This window comes from Octopus sinensis, linkage group LG30 (assembly GCF_006345805.1).
Source record: "Octopus sinensis linkage group LG30, ASM634580v1, whole genome shotgun sequence".
NCBI classification, from domain to species: Eukaryota; Metazoa; Mollusca; class Cephalopoda; order Octopoda; family Octopodidae; genus Octopus; species Octopus sinensis.
The window spans coordinates 10,076,225-10,091,600 of NC_043026.1; the positions used below are offsets into that span (position 1 = coordinate 10,076,225).

Consider the following 15,376-nt stretch of genomic DNA (forward strand, 5'->3'; position numbering starts at 1 on the left):
AGAATGATTTGCCACAGACATCACAGTGATATGGCTTTTTCTTTGTGTGAAGACCTTCATGTGAAGTCAAGGCACTTTGGTCAGAGAATGATTTACCACAGATCTCACACTGATATGGTTTTTCCCCTGTATGAATACGTTTATGTATAGTTAAGGTACTATTTTGAGAGAATGATTTACCACAGATATCACAACGATATGGCTTCTCTCCTGTATGAATATGCCTGTGATTATTTAAGGTAGAACTCTGAGAAAATGAGGAACCACAGATATCACAACGATATGGTTTCTGTCCTGTATGAATTCGTTTGTGTTGCACTAACTCAGTATTTGAAGAGAATGATTTGCCACAAATATCACAATGATACGGTTTCTCTCCTGTATGTGTACGTTTGTGTCGAGTTATGGCACTAAGCTGAGAGAATGATTTATCACAGACATCACAGTGATATGGCTTTTCTCCTGTATGAATTCGTTTGTGTCTCACTAAGACAGTATTAAAAGAGAATGATTTACCACAGATCTCACAGTGATATGGTTTCTCTCCTGTATGAATACGCTTGTGTCTAGTTAACACACTACTTGCAGAGAAAGATGAACCACAAATATCACAATGATATGGTTTCTCTCCTGTATGAATACGCTTGTGTGAAAACAGGGCACTCCTATCAGAGAATGATTCACCACAGTTCTCACAGTGATATGGTTTCTCTCCTGTATGAATATGTTTGTGTGCAGATAAATTACAACTTTGAGAAAATGATTTACCACAGACATCACAGTGATAAGGCTTTTTCTTTGTATGAAGACCTTCATGTGAAGTCAAGGCACTTTGGTCAGAGAATGATTTACCACAGATCTCACAGTGATATGGTTTTTCCCCTGTATGAATACGTCTGTGGGAAATTAGGTTACATTTTAGGGAGAAGACCTTTTTACAAATGTCACAGTCATACGACAATTTTCTCATCTCTTTTATGTGTTCAGATGAAATCAGTTCTTCAATTTTTTCACTCTTTTCCATCATTTTCCCCTGCAAATCACAATGTATAAATTTTTCTTCCTTTTTATTCCTTACATAAACTCCTACTTTTCTATTTGTGCTAAGTGTTACTTTTGTCTAGCAACACTTAGATACACTTATCCAAGTTTAATCAGCATACAAGCTCCTCTTCTTCATACTCCAGTCTGTGATGTCCAGAAATTTTTTTAATGATACCAGCTCAGAGGAAATGTTTTACAGGGCACCTATCTCAGAATTGTAGAAACAATCTGATACATCTATTTTGTATAATTTTGTCCTTTAGTCCTTAAAACGTGGTAGGTATTGAGGATGTTTCTTCTGTTATGCCAGTGTCATCTGATGTTCTGAAATGATATAGAAAGAGCAGTGTAAGATGTAGAGGCGACAGATTCAGCTGGTATTTAACATAGGGGAGCAGATACATGAACAATGGCAGGAAGTAAAGGAGAGAAAACCTTATCAGTACTCAATTAATATGCTCAATTAGAAAATAGGAGCTTGGTTAACAAGATAGATGTTGAGGTGTTATCAATGCATAGAACAGGCATGACAATGAGACAGATCACAGATCTCACGGATATAGCAACAGGCTTTTTACACTATTTTTTCCCCCTTTTTTATGATCGGGTGTTAACATTGGGTTTTTGGATCCTGTGAGTTTGATCGTATGAATTTTCCGAGTCCTCTCCGCCCCACCATTCACCAGCGCACCTTATCCGAGTTGGACCCCAACCCTCCGTCACAAAAAAAAAAAACAAAAGTGTACTACGCATGAAATAATATGAAGAAAAAAATTGCGCCGACAAATGTGTTAGTGGCGAGAGGACTTGGAACATTCCCGATGTGAATTTTCCGAGTCGTCTCCTCACCCCTCCCGTTCGCCGGCGCGCATTTTTTTTTCATTTTCGTTTACTACGTTTTTACACCTATTAAACTAATTTTTTTTTCCATTTTTTTGCTCGAGTCAAACACTGAAGGTGAACCCTTTTTACTCCCTTTAATAAATTGCTCGTTTTATCGAAATGCACTCAAGTTACACGTATGTCCTCGGATAGATTGTCGAGGATGAAGTCAGTCTGTGGTCGTCATCATCATCGTGTAACGTCCGTTCTCCATGCTAGCATGGGTTGGGAAGCCAGAAGGCTGCACCAGGCTCCGGTCTTACCTGGCAATGTTTCTACAGCTGGATACCCATCCTAACACCAATCACTCCGGGAGTGTAGAGTTTGGAAACCACTGATCTACATAATCTGAAAAGTACTTTCAGAAATTTCTATCTAAAGTTATCCATTGTTAGTTATGAGAAAACAAATTGCTATCAGGGTGGGCGCACATCTCTAGTTATACCAAGAAACAAACGTTCGATAAAGGATTGGTTTCTGAACATTTCAGCGGTTGGAATGTATTAGAAAATATTTCTCAAAATAAAACACAACAGAGGGTTAATGTCACAAACTAACATGGCAACAAGGGAATGTGCAGAAGGTATTGTCCATTGCTAGAAATAGCAGCCAAATCACGCACGTATCATAGAATCTCTCTTCCATAGCTAGAAATAGCAGCCAAATCCGGCACAAATCAAGGACATCTCCCATTCATAAAACGTAAGAAAAGACACAAAGAATCGACGCGCCAAAGACCGAAAGTCTACAGAATTAAAAACAATGAAAAATTTCTTTGCTTAATACTTACGGAAATGCTTCATAAAGGATAGTGTTGTTATATACGTGTGTGTCTGGCAGTTGAGAAACACATCATAAATACGTATTGTAAGTATTATAAATGTATAAAAATCAGCTGATTCAAAGAAATTGACACACTGGACATTTCACCAAACATCAAAACCAATTAGGAAGCACCTTCAACGCGCATGCGTATTTCCTCTCTCAACTATTCAAGACAACAAAGTCTCATTATCTCCCTTTACGTTTCAGTATAGTACAGATTGTATATATATATCTACATAAATATACATGTATATATATATACATATATATATTTATATTAATATTTTCTCTGTCTTTCTTTTTCTGGATCTTTCCTTCTCCTTGTTTCCGACGAAGAGCTCCGCTCGAAACGCTAATCCCTCCTTCTTTCCTTCTTTCCTGAGCTTCCAATAATAATATATTTGTTCCACGTCCTCGCGTTGTTGTCTTTTTTTGTGCTTTCTTGTTTGGATTAACTTTAACTATATAACGTATATATATATGCATATATACATGTATATGTGTATATATATATACATTCTGTAAAATACTGAAACGTAAAGGGAGATAATGAGACTTTGTTGTCTTGAATAGTTGAGAGAGGAAATACGCATGCGTGTTGAAGGTGCTTCCTAATTGGTTTTGATGTTTGGTGAAATGTCCAGTGTGTCAATTTCTTTGAATCAGCTGATTTTTATACCTTTATAATACTTACAATACGTATTTATGATGTGTTTCTCAACTGCCAGACACACACGTATATAACAACACTATCCTTTATGAAGCATTTCCGTAAGTATTAAGCAAAGAAAATTTTCATTGTTTTTAATTCTGTAGACTTTCGGTCTTTGGCGCGTCGATTCTTTGTGTCTTTTCTTACGTTTTATGAATGGGAGATGTCCTTGATTTGTGCCGGATTTGGCTGCTATTTCAAGCTATGAAAGAGAGCTATCACTGATTTGTGCGGGATTTGGCTGCTATTTCTAGCTATGATTGGGAGATGTCCTTGATTTGTGCGTTATTTGGCTGCTATTTCTAGCTATGAATGGGAGATGTTCTTGATTTGTGCGGGATTTGGCTGCTATTTCTAGCTATGAATGGGAGATGTTCTTGATTTGTGCGGGATTTGACTGCTATTTCTAGCTATGGAAGTGAGTTGTCCCTGATTTGTGCGGGATTTGGCTGCTATTTCTAGCTATGGATGCTGCCTTCTACACTCGACGTTAGTTTGAGAAATATTCAGTTAATGTTTACAGTATTCCCCAGAAACGGGGGGAAAAATAGTGCAATGGGTGTAAAAAAAAATGTTTAGGAAATGAATATGGAAAGAAAAATGCGCAGAAAGTAACGGAGGTGGTGGACTTCGGAAAATTCACAAGATCCGAGATGTTTGGGTCCTACTGAAGAACAGTGGCGCAGGAGTGGCTGTGTGTTAAGTAGTTCAATCCCACTGCATGGCACCTTGGGCAAGTGTCTTCTACTATAGCCTCGGGACGACCAAAGCCTTGTGAGTGGATTTGGTAGACGGAAACTGAAAGAAGCCCGTCGTATATATGTATGTATATATATGCGTGTATGTGTTTGTGTGTCTGTGTTTGTCCCCCACAACATCGCTTTGCAACCGATGCTGGAGTGTTTATGTCCCCGTTACTTAGCTGTTTGGCAAAAAGAGACCGATACAATGAGTACTGGGCTTACAAAAGAATAAGTCCCGGGGTCGAGTTGCTCGATTAAAGGCGGTGCTCCAGCATGGCCGCAGTCAAATGACTGAAACAAGTAAAAGAGTAAAGAGTAAGAGAGTGGTCCAGGTGCGCTAGTCGACCTTTTGTGTTTCATTTACTTTGCTAGGTAGTCGTTGTAGGATCGACTAGTCACGACTAGCTATATCTTATATAAAATACATGTACAGAGTGGCTGTGTGGTAAGTAGCTTGCTTACCAATCACATGGTTCCGGGTTCAGTCCCACTGCTGGGCACCTTGGGCAAGTGTCTTCTGCTATAGCCTCGGGCCGTCCAAAGCCTTGTGACTGGATTTGGTAGATGGAAACTGAAAGAAGCCTGTCGTATATATATATAGGAGCATGAGTGGCTGTGTGGTAAGTAGCTTGGTTACCAACCACATGGTTCCGGGTTCAGTCCCACTGCGTGGCACCTTGGGCAAGTGTCTTCTACTATAGCCTCGGGCCGATCAAAACCTTGTGAGTGGATTTGGTAGACGGAAACTGAAAGAAGCCCGTCGTATATATAGTAACAGTAGCAATGCAGTTTACCAGATTCTGTGATATTAAGTTTAATAAATTAAAATATTCTGTTGTTAAGTATTTCTACAGTTTATCTCAATAGAAATGAATCTGTATTTTGTAAGTAGCCTCTACATCTTACACCGTTGTTTCTCTATAATTTCAGAACATCAGATGACATTGACATTACGGAAGAAACATCCTCAATATCTACCATGTTTTAAAATCTAAAAGAAAATACTATACAAAGCAGATGTATGAGACTGTATTTTACAAATCTGTGGAAGAATTTCTGTGAAACATTTGCTCTGAAATATTATTAGCCAAACTTGTGAAAATCCCTGACCGGAGTGTGAAGAAGTGGAGCCTGTGTACTGATTAACGTTGGATAGATTTATGCAAGTGTTGCTAAAGAAAGGTAACACTAAACAGAGATAGAGCAGAAGAACTGTTTGTAAGGAATAAAGTACAAGAAGAAAAGGAAGTAGAATATATAAACTGGGATTTGAGTGGAAAAGTAATGGAAAAGAGTGAGAAAAGTATAGGATTGATTTCCTCTGAACATGTGGTAAAAGAGAAGAGAAAATTGTCATATGACTGTAATATCTGTAAAAAAGTCTTCTCTCTCAGATGTAACCTACTGTCCCACAAACGTATTCATGCAGGAGAGAAACCATTGCACTGTGATATCTGTGGTAAATCTTTCACTTGCAGTAGTGACATAACTAGACACAAACATACCCATACAGGAGAGAAACCGTATCATTGTGAGGACTGTGGCAAGTCTTTCTCTGAAAATAGTACTTTGACGAAACACAAACGTATACATACAGGAGAGAAGCCATATCGATGTGATATCTGTGGTAAATCATTCTCTCAGAGTGGCCGCTTAACTAGTCATAAACATATACATACAGGGGAGAAACCATATCACTGTGATATCTGTGGCAAATCATTCTCTCACAACCATGACTTAACTACACACAAACGTATTCATACAGGAGAAAAGTCATATCACTGTGATATCTGCGGCAAATCTTTCTCTGTAAGTAGTTTGTTAACTAAACACAGACGTATTCATACAGGAGAAAAACCATATCACTGTGAGATCTGTGGTAAATCATTCTCTGACAGTAGTGCCTTGGTTTCTCACACACGTCTTCATACAAAAGAGAAGCCATATCACTGTGATGTCTGCGGTAAATCATTCTCTGAAAGCAATCATTTAACAAGACACATACATATCCATACAGGTGAGAAGCCGTATCACTGTGATATCTGTGACAAATCATTCTCTCACAACTATCATTTAACTACACACAAACGTATTCATACAGGAGAGAAACCATATCATTGTGATATTTGTGGTAAATCATTCTCTTCAAGTAGTGACTTTGTGAAACACAAACGAATTCATACAGGAGAGAAACTATACTGTTGTGATATCTGTGGTTCATCATTTTCTCAGAGTTGTCACTTAACTAATCACAGGTATATTCATACAGGAGAGAAGCCATATGACTGTGATATCTGTGGTAAATCATTCTCTCGTAATAATGATTTAACTACGCACAAACGTATTCATACGGGAGAGAAACCGTATCACTGTGAGATCTGTGGTAAATCATTCTCTAAAAGTAGTTTGTTAACTGGACACAAGCGTATTCATACAGGAGAGACAACATATCACTGTGATATCTGTGACAAATCATTCTCTCACAGCCATAATTTGACTATCCACAAACGTATTCATACAGGAGAGAAACCATATCTTTGTGATATTTGTGGTAAATCATTCTCTTCAAATAGTGTCTTAGTGAAACACAATCGAATTCATACAGGAGAGAAACCATACCGTTGTGATATCTGTGGTTTATCATTTTCTCAGAGTTATCACTTAACTACTCACAGGCATATTCATACAGGAGAAAAACCATATCATTGTGATATCTGTGGTAAATCATTCTCTCGTAATAACAACTTAACTAAACACAAATGTATTCATGTAGGAGAGACAGCATATCACTGTGGTATGTGTAGAAAATCATTTTCTGACCGTAGTTCCTGGGCTTCACACAAACATCTTCATACAAAGGAGAATCCATATCACTCATGACTGGTAAATTATTCTCTCAAAATAGTGTTTTAATGAAACACAATATTTATACAGGAGACAAAGCAAGAGAATTGTTTACTGTTTGTTACGTACCTTTAACATTGCACCTCCACACACACACACACACACATATATATGTAGTTTCAGAGTTGTTAAAAGCGCTTATATGAAGAAATAATATGGGATATGTAAATAAATATATATTTTTACAACCATCCAGCATTCTGAACACCTTTTTTCTTTCATATACATATATATATATGTGTGTGTATATATGTGTATGTATATATGTGTGTGTATATATATGTATATATATATATATATATATATATACATATATATATATGTATATATATGTTGTTGTATATATATCTGTGTGTGTGTATATCTATATATATATATGTGTGTGTGTGTGTGTATGTATATATGATATATAGTTGCAGGAGTGGCTGTGTGGTAAGTAGCTTGCTTACCAACCACATGGTTCAGGGTTCAGTCCCACTGCGTCGCATCTTGGACATGTGTCTTCTGCTATAGCCCCGGGCCGACCAATGCCTTGTGAGTGGATTTGGTAGACGGAAACTGAAAGAAGCCTGTCGTATGTGTTGTGTGTATATTTTTGTGTGTCTGTGTTTGTCCCCCTAGCATTGCTTGACAGCCGATGCTGGTGTGTTTACGTCCCCGTCACCTGGCGGTTCGGCAAACAGATCGATAGAATAAGTACTGGGCTTACAAAGAATAAGTTCCGGAGTCAAATAACTGAAACAAGTCAAAGAGATATATGTACGTATATATATATATATATACAATCTATAATGTATATGTATGTATATATATATATGCATATATATATATATATATATACTTAATCAGTACCATACTGAAACGTAAAGGGAGATAATGAGACTTTGTTGTCTTGAATAGTTGAGAGAGGAAATACGCATGCGTGTTGAAGGTGCTTCCTAATTGGTTTTGATGTTTTGGTGAAATGTCCAGTGTGTCAATTTCTTTGAATCAGCTGATTTTTATACCTTTATAATACTTACAATACGTATTTATGATGTGTTTCTCAACTGCCAGACACACACGTATATAACAACACTATCCTTTATGAAGCATTTCCGTAAGTATTAAGCAAAGAAATTTTTCATTGTTTTTAATTCTGTAGACTTTCGGTCTTTGGCGCGTCGATTCTTTGTGTCTTTTCTTACTTTTTATGAATGGGAGATGTCCTTGATTTGTGCGCGATTTGGCTGCTATTTCTGGCTATGAATGGGAAATGTTCTTGATTTGTGCGGGATTTGGCTGCTATTTCTGGCTATGAATGGGAGATGTCCTGGATTTGGCTGCTATTTCTAGCTATGAATGGGAGATGTTCTTGATTTGTGCGGGATTTGGCTGCTCTTTCTAGGTATGAATGGGAGATGTCCTTGATTTGTGCGGGATTTGGCTGCTATTTCTAGCTATGGATGCTGTCTTCTACACTTGACGTTAGTTTGAGAAATATTCAGTTAATGTTTACAGTATTCCCCAGAAACCGTGGGAAAATAGTGCAATGGGTGTAAAAAAATATGTTTAGGAAATGAATATGGAAACAAAAATGTACAGAAAGTAACGGAGGGGGTGGACTTCGGAAAATTCACAAGTTCCGAGATTTTTGGGTCCTACTGAAGAATAGTGGCGCAGGAGTGGCTGTATGGTAAGTAGCTTGCTTACCAACCACATGGTTCCGGGTTCAGTCCCACTGCGTGGCACCTTGGGCAAGTGTCTTCTACTATAGCCTCGGGCCGACCAAAGCCTTATGAGTGGATTTGGTAGACGGAAACTGAAAAAGCCTGTCGTATATATAGTAACAGTAGCAATGCAGTTTACCAGATTCTGTGATATTAAGTTTAATAAATTAAAATATTCTGTTGTTAAGTATTTCTACAGTTTATCTCAATAGAAATGAATCTGTATTTTGTAAGTAGCCTCTACATCTTACACCGTTGTTTCTCTATAATTTCAGAACATCCGATGACATTGACATTACGGAAGAAACATCCTCAATATCTACCATGTTTTAAAATCTAAAAGAAAATACTATACAAAGCAGATGTATGAGACTGTATTTTACAAATCTGTGGAAGAATTTCTGTGAAACATTTGCTCTGAAATATTATTAGCCAAACTTGTGAAAATCCCTGACCGGAGTGTGAAGAAGTGGAGCCTGTGTACTGATTAACGTTGGATAGATTTATGCAAGTGTTGCTAAAGAAAGGTAACACTAAACAGAGATAGAGCAGAAGAACTGTTTGTAAGGAATAAAGTACAAGAAGAAAAGGAAGTAGAATATATAAACTGGGATTTGAGTGGAAAAGTAATGGAAAAGAGTGAGAAAAGTATAGGATTGATTTCCTCTGAACATGTGGTAAAAGAGAAGAGAAAATTGTCATATGACTGTAATATCTGTAAAAAAGTCTTCTCTCTCAGATGTAACCTACTGTCCCACAAACGTATTCATGCAGGAGAGAAACCATTGCACTGTGATATCTGTGGTAAATCTTTCACTTGCAGTAGTGACATAACTAGACACAAACGTACCCATACAGGAGAGAAACCGTATCATTGTGAGGACTGTGGCAAATCATTCTCTGAAAATAGTATTTTGACGAAACACAAACGTATACATACAGGAGAGAAGCCATATCGATGTGATATCTGTGGTAAATCATTCTCTCGAAGTAGTCACCTAAGTAGACACAAACATATTCATACTGGAGAGAAACCGTATCATTGTGATATCTGTGGTAAATCATTCTCTCAAAGTATTCATTTAACTACACACAAATACATTCATACAGGAGAAAAACCATATCATTGTGATGCCTGTGGTAAATCATTCTCTGTAAGAAGTTCATTAACTACACACAAATGTATTTATATAGGAGAAAAACCACATCATTGTAATATCTGTGGTAAATCATTCTATCAGAACAGTGAGTTAACTAGACACAAACGTATTCATACCGGAGAGAAACCATATCGTTGTGATATCTGTGGTAAATCATTCTCTCAGAGTGGCCACTTAACTAGTCATAAACGTATACATACAGGGGAGAAACCATATCACTGTGATATCTGTGGCAAATCATTCTCTCACAACCATGACTTAACTACACACAAACGTATTCATACAGGAGAAAAACCATATCATTGTGATATCTGTGGCAAATCATTCTCTGTAAGTAGTTTGTTAACTAAACACAGACGTATTCATACAGGAGAAAAACCATATCACTGTGAGATCTGTGGTAAATCATTCTCTGACAGTAGTGCCTTGGTTTCTCACAAACGTCTTCATACAAAAGAGAAGCCATATCACTGTGATGTCTGTAGTAAATCATTCTCTGAAAGCAGTCAGTTAACAAAACACAAACGTATCCATACAGGAGAGAAACCTTATCGTTGTGATATCTGTGGGACATCATTCTCCCAAAGTAGTCAGTTAACTTCACACATACGTACTCATACAGGTGAGAAGCCATTTCGCTGTGATACCTGCGGTAAATTGTTCTCTTACAGTAGTGACTTAAGTAAGCATAAACACATTCATGCAAGAGGGACAGCATCTCACTTAAGGGTTTGTGGTAAATCCTTGAAATGTAATTCAGTAACTAGTCAGAAACATACTCATGCCAGAGAGAAGCCCCATAACTGTGACGTCTGTGGTAAGTCATTCTCTGAAAGTAGTAATTTAACTGCACACAAACGGACCCATACAGGAGAGAGACCGTATCATTGTGAAATCTGTGGTAAATCATTTTCTCGGAATAGTCACTTAACTCGACACAAACGTGTTCATACAGGTGAGAAGCCATATCACTGTGATGTCTGTGGTAAATCATTCTCTGAAAGTAGACATTTGACTAAACACAAACGTATCCATACAGGAGAGAAACCATATCATTGTGGTATTTGTGGTACATCATTCTCTCAGAGTAGCCACTTGCCTGTACACAAAAGGATTCATCATACTGGAGAGAAGCCACTTCAGTCTGATGCTTCTTGTAAATAACTCATAAATGCATTCATACAGAGGAGAAGCTATTTCGCTGTGATGCTTATGGTAAATCATTCTCTGAAAGTCACCACTTAGCTACTCAAACATATTCATGCAGGAGAGAAACTGTATCATTATCATGTCTGGTAAATCATTCTCTGTATAAAGTGCCTGTGCAAACACAAATGTATCCATGCAGGCTACATTAACTAGAAACAAATCTATGTATACAGGAGAGAAACCGTATCACTGTAATGTCTGTGGTAAATCATTCTCTCAGAATTGTAACTTAAATGCACACAAATGTATACATACGGGAGATAAGCCATATCATAGTGATATCTGTGGTAAATCATTCTCTGAAAATAGCAAATTAACCAGACTTACATCTATTCATACAGGAGAGAAACCGTATCACTGTAATGTCTGTGGTAAATCATTCTCTCAAAATAGTAACTTAATGAAACACAAACATCTTCATTCAGGAGAGAAACCATTTCAGTGTGATATCTGCGGTAAATGTTTCTCTAGAAGTAGTATTGTTACTGCACACAAACGTACTCATACAGGAGAGAAACCATATCCCTGTGATATCTGTGGTAAATCATTCTCTGAAAGTAGTACATTAACTAGACACAAATCTATTCACATGCCAGAGAAACCATACTATTGCGATATTTGTGGTAAATCATTCTCTAACAGTAGTCACTTATCTACACACACACGTATCCATACTGGAGAGAAACCATATCATTGTGATATCTGTGGTAAATCATTCTCTCAAAATGGTGATGTTACAAAACACAAATATATTCATACAAGGGAGAAATCATATCTTTGTGATGTCTGTGGTAAATCATTCTCTAACAGTAGTCACTTATCAAGACACAAATGTCTTAATACAGGAGAGAAACCATACCATTGCAATATTTGTGGTAAATCATTCTCTGACAGTAGTCACTTATCAAGACACAAACGTCTTAATACAGGAGAGAAACCATATCATTGTGATAGTTGTGGTAAATCATTCTTTCAAAATTCTGGCTTAACACAACATAAATATATTCATACAGCAAAGAAAGGAGAAAGGGTAGTTTCTTATTTGCTAGATACTTTTAATATTCCTGTTTTATACAATAGAAATTAAAGTATTTCCAAAACTTTCAGATTTGTTTTGTTTTGTTTTTGTAATTTTCACCTCCTTTCTTACTCTGATGAAAGGACCTCTATACCAAAGCTCAAAAGGAGGAGACATAGGAGACTTGGGAGTTTCCATGAGGCAATACATGTGGAACTGAAGAACAAATCTGTGGCTGGTGCAAAATGCCAGGCAGGTGAAGGGTGATGTACTGGTGGAACAGAGAAATAAACACAGCAATAAAAGCAAAGTCGTCTTGAAGGCTTTGAAAGAATGGGGACATCTGGGAGTTGGGAGAAAATCTAGGAGACTGGTCTATTTAGCAAGGGAAAAAACATTAGTATGCCAACATTGTACAGCTTGAGGACTAAAATGAAGGCACATGGCTCAGTGGTTAGAGTGTCAAGCTTACAAGCGTGGAGTTTTGAGTTCGAATCCTGGACTGGGCTGCGTGTTGTGTTCTTGAGCAAGACACTTTATTTCATGTTGCTCCAGTTCAAATATCACTCATAAAGGATCTACTAGCAAAATGAACTCCTCACATTTCCAATAATACTCTACACACAGCGTATATAAATATTCTGCAGAATGTTGATAAAATTCAGTGAAGTTGTAATTTCTGAAGCCTAATTAGCATACTCACTAATTGTTGATTGTCTAAACTCCACTTCCTTTCCTTTTTCAAGAGCATTGGTATGAAATATATATATATATATAATAAATGAATAGGCGCAGGAGTGGCTGTGTGGTAAGTAGCTTGCTAACCAACCACATGGTTCCGGGTTCAGTCCCACTGCGTGGCATCTTGGGCAAGTGTCTTCTGCTATAGCCTCGGGCCGACCAAAGCCTTGTGAGTGGATTTGGTAGACGGAAACTGAAAGAAGCCTGTCGTATATATGTATATATATATGTATGTATGTGTGTGTGTGTCTGTATTTGTCCCCCTAGCATTGCTTGACAACCGATGCTGGTGTGTTTACGTCCCCTGTCACTTAGCGGTTCGGCAAAAGAGACCGATAGAATAAGTACTGGGCTTACAAAGAATAAGTCCCTCGATTTGCTCGACTAAAGGCGGTGCTCCAGCATGGCCACAGTCAAATGACTGAAACGAGTAAAAGAGACCGATAGAATAAGTACTGGGCTTACAAAGAATAAGTCCTGGGGTCGATTTGCTCGACTAAAGGCGGTGCTCCAGCATGGCCACAGTCAAATGACTGAAACAAGTAAAAAGACCGATAGAATAAGTACTGGGCTTACAAAGAATAAGTCCTGGGGTCGATTTGCTCGACTAAAGGCGGTGCTCCAGCATGGCCACAGTCAAATGACTGAAACAAGTAAAAGAGACCGATAGAATAAGTACTGGGCTTACAAAGAATAAGTCCTGGGGTCGATTTGCTCGACTAAAGGCGGTGCTCCAGCATGGCCACAGTCAAATGACTGAAACAAGTAAAAGAGACCGATAGAATAAGTACTGGGCTTACAAAGAATAAGTCCCTCGATTTGCTCGACTAAAGGCGGTGCTCCAGCATGGCCACAGTCAAATGACTGAAACGAGTAAAAGAGACCGATAGAATAAGTACTGGGCTTACAAAGAATAAGTCCTGGGGTCGATTTGCTCGACTAAAGGCGGTGCTCCAGCATGGCCACAGTCAAATGACTGAAACAAGTAAAAGAGACCGATAGAATAAGTACTGGGCTTACAAAGAATAAGTCCCTCGATTTGCTCGACTAAAGGCGGTGCTCCAGCATGGCCACAGTCAAATGACTGAAACGAGTAAAAGAGACCGATAGAATAAGTACTGGGCTTACAAAGAATAAGTCCTGGGGTCGATTTGCTCGACTAAAGGCGGTGCTCCAGCATGGCCACAGTCAAATGACTGAAACAAGTAAAAGAGACCGATAGAATAAGTACTGGGCTTACAAAGAATAAGTCCTGGGGTCGATTTGCTCGACTAAAGGCGGTGCTCCAGCATGGCCACAGTCAAATGACTGAAACAAGTAAAAGAGACCGATAGAATAAGTACTGGGCTTACAAAGAATAAGTCCTGGGGTCGATTTGCTCGACTAAAGGCGGTGCTCCAGCATGGCCACAGTCAAATGACTGAAACAAGTAAAAGAGACCGATAGAATAAGTACTGGGCTTACAAAGAATAAGTCCTGGGGTCGATTTGCTCGACTAAAGGCGGTGCTCCAGCATGGCCACAGTCAAATGACTGAAACAAGTAAAGAGACCGATAGAATAAGTACTGGGCTTACAAAGAATAAGTCCTGGGGTCGATTTGCTCGACTAAAGGCGGTGCTCCAGCATGGCCACAGTCAAATGACTGAAACAAGTAAAAGAGACCGATAGAATAAGTACTGGGCTTACAAAGAATAAGTCCCTCGATTTGCTCGACTAAAGGCGGTGCTCCAGCATGGCCACAGTCAAATGACTGAAACAAGTAAAAGAAAAAAGAAAAGAATAAAGTACCTTTATAGGCACAGGAGTGGCTGTGTGGTAAGTAGCTTGTTTACCAACCACATGGTTCCGGGTTCAGTCCCACTGCGTGGCACCTTGGGCAAGTGTCTTCTACTATAGCCTCGGGTCGACCAAAGCCTTGTGAGTGGATTTGGTAGACGGAAACTGAAAGAAGCCTGTCGTATATATGTATATATATATATGTATGTATGTGTGTGTGTGTCTGTATTTGTCCCCCTAGCATTGCTTGACAACCGATGCTGGTGTGTTTACGTCCCTGTCACTTAGCGGTTCAGCAAAAGAGGCCGATAGAATAAGTACTGGGCTTACAAAGAATAAGTCCCTCGATTTGCTTGACTAAAGGCGGTGCTCCAGCATGGCTACAGTCAAATGACTGAAACAAGTAAGAAAAAAAAAAAAGAATAAAGTACCTTTATAGCAAATATTAATTGTGACTCCTCACAGGTATAACAATATGGGTGTCAAAAAATGGTGCCAGACGAGATTTCTTACAAAATAATTTCAAAATCTGTAAGAAATTATATTAAAAACTAGCAGTATCGCCCGGCGTTGCTCGGGTTTGTAAGGGAAATAACTATATAAGCATTTTTAGAGAGTTACTTCCCTTATAGATGCCAATTCGGGCTTTCTT

General features: G+C 38.3%; 2 protein-coding genes across 2 annotated transcripts in view; one reads left to right on the forward strand and one right to left on the reverse strand.

Annotated features, from left to right (window-relative positions):
• LOC115226369 (zinc finger protein 271-like) overlaps positions 1-3,071 on the reverse strand; it is a 33,960-nt gene extending 30,889 nt beyond the window's left edge. The window contains exons 1-3 of the mRNA XM_036515240.1: positions 2,717-3,071; positions 791-1,368; positions 177-706 (exon numbers count right to left, since the gene is read on the reverse strand). Coding sequence (XP_036371133.1) covers positions 177-706; positions 791-1,027 — 767 coding nt within the window. The 5' untranslated portion in view covers positions 1,028-1,368; positions 2,717-3,071. The remainder of the gene's footprint in view (positions 1-176; positions 707-790; positions 1,369-2,716) is intronic.
• Positions 3,072-8,074: 5,003 nt separating this feature from the next.
• Positions 8,075-15,376, forward strand: part of LOC115226689 (zinc finger protein 91-like) — a 151,591-nt gene continuing 144,289 nt past the window's right edge. The window contains exon 1 of the mRNA XM_036515233.1: positions 8,075-8,209. The gene's annotated coding sequence lies outside the window, so the exon portion shown is untranslated. The remainder of the gene's footprint in view (positions 8,210-15,376) is intronic.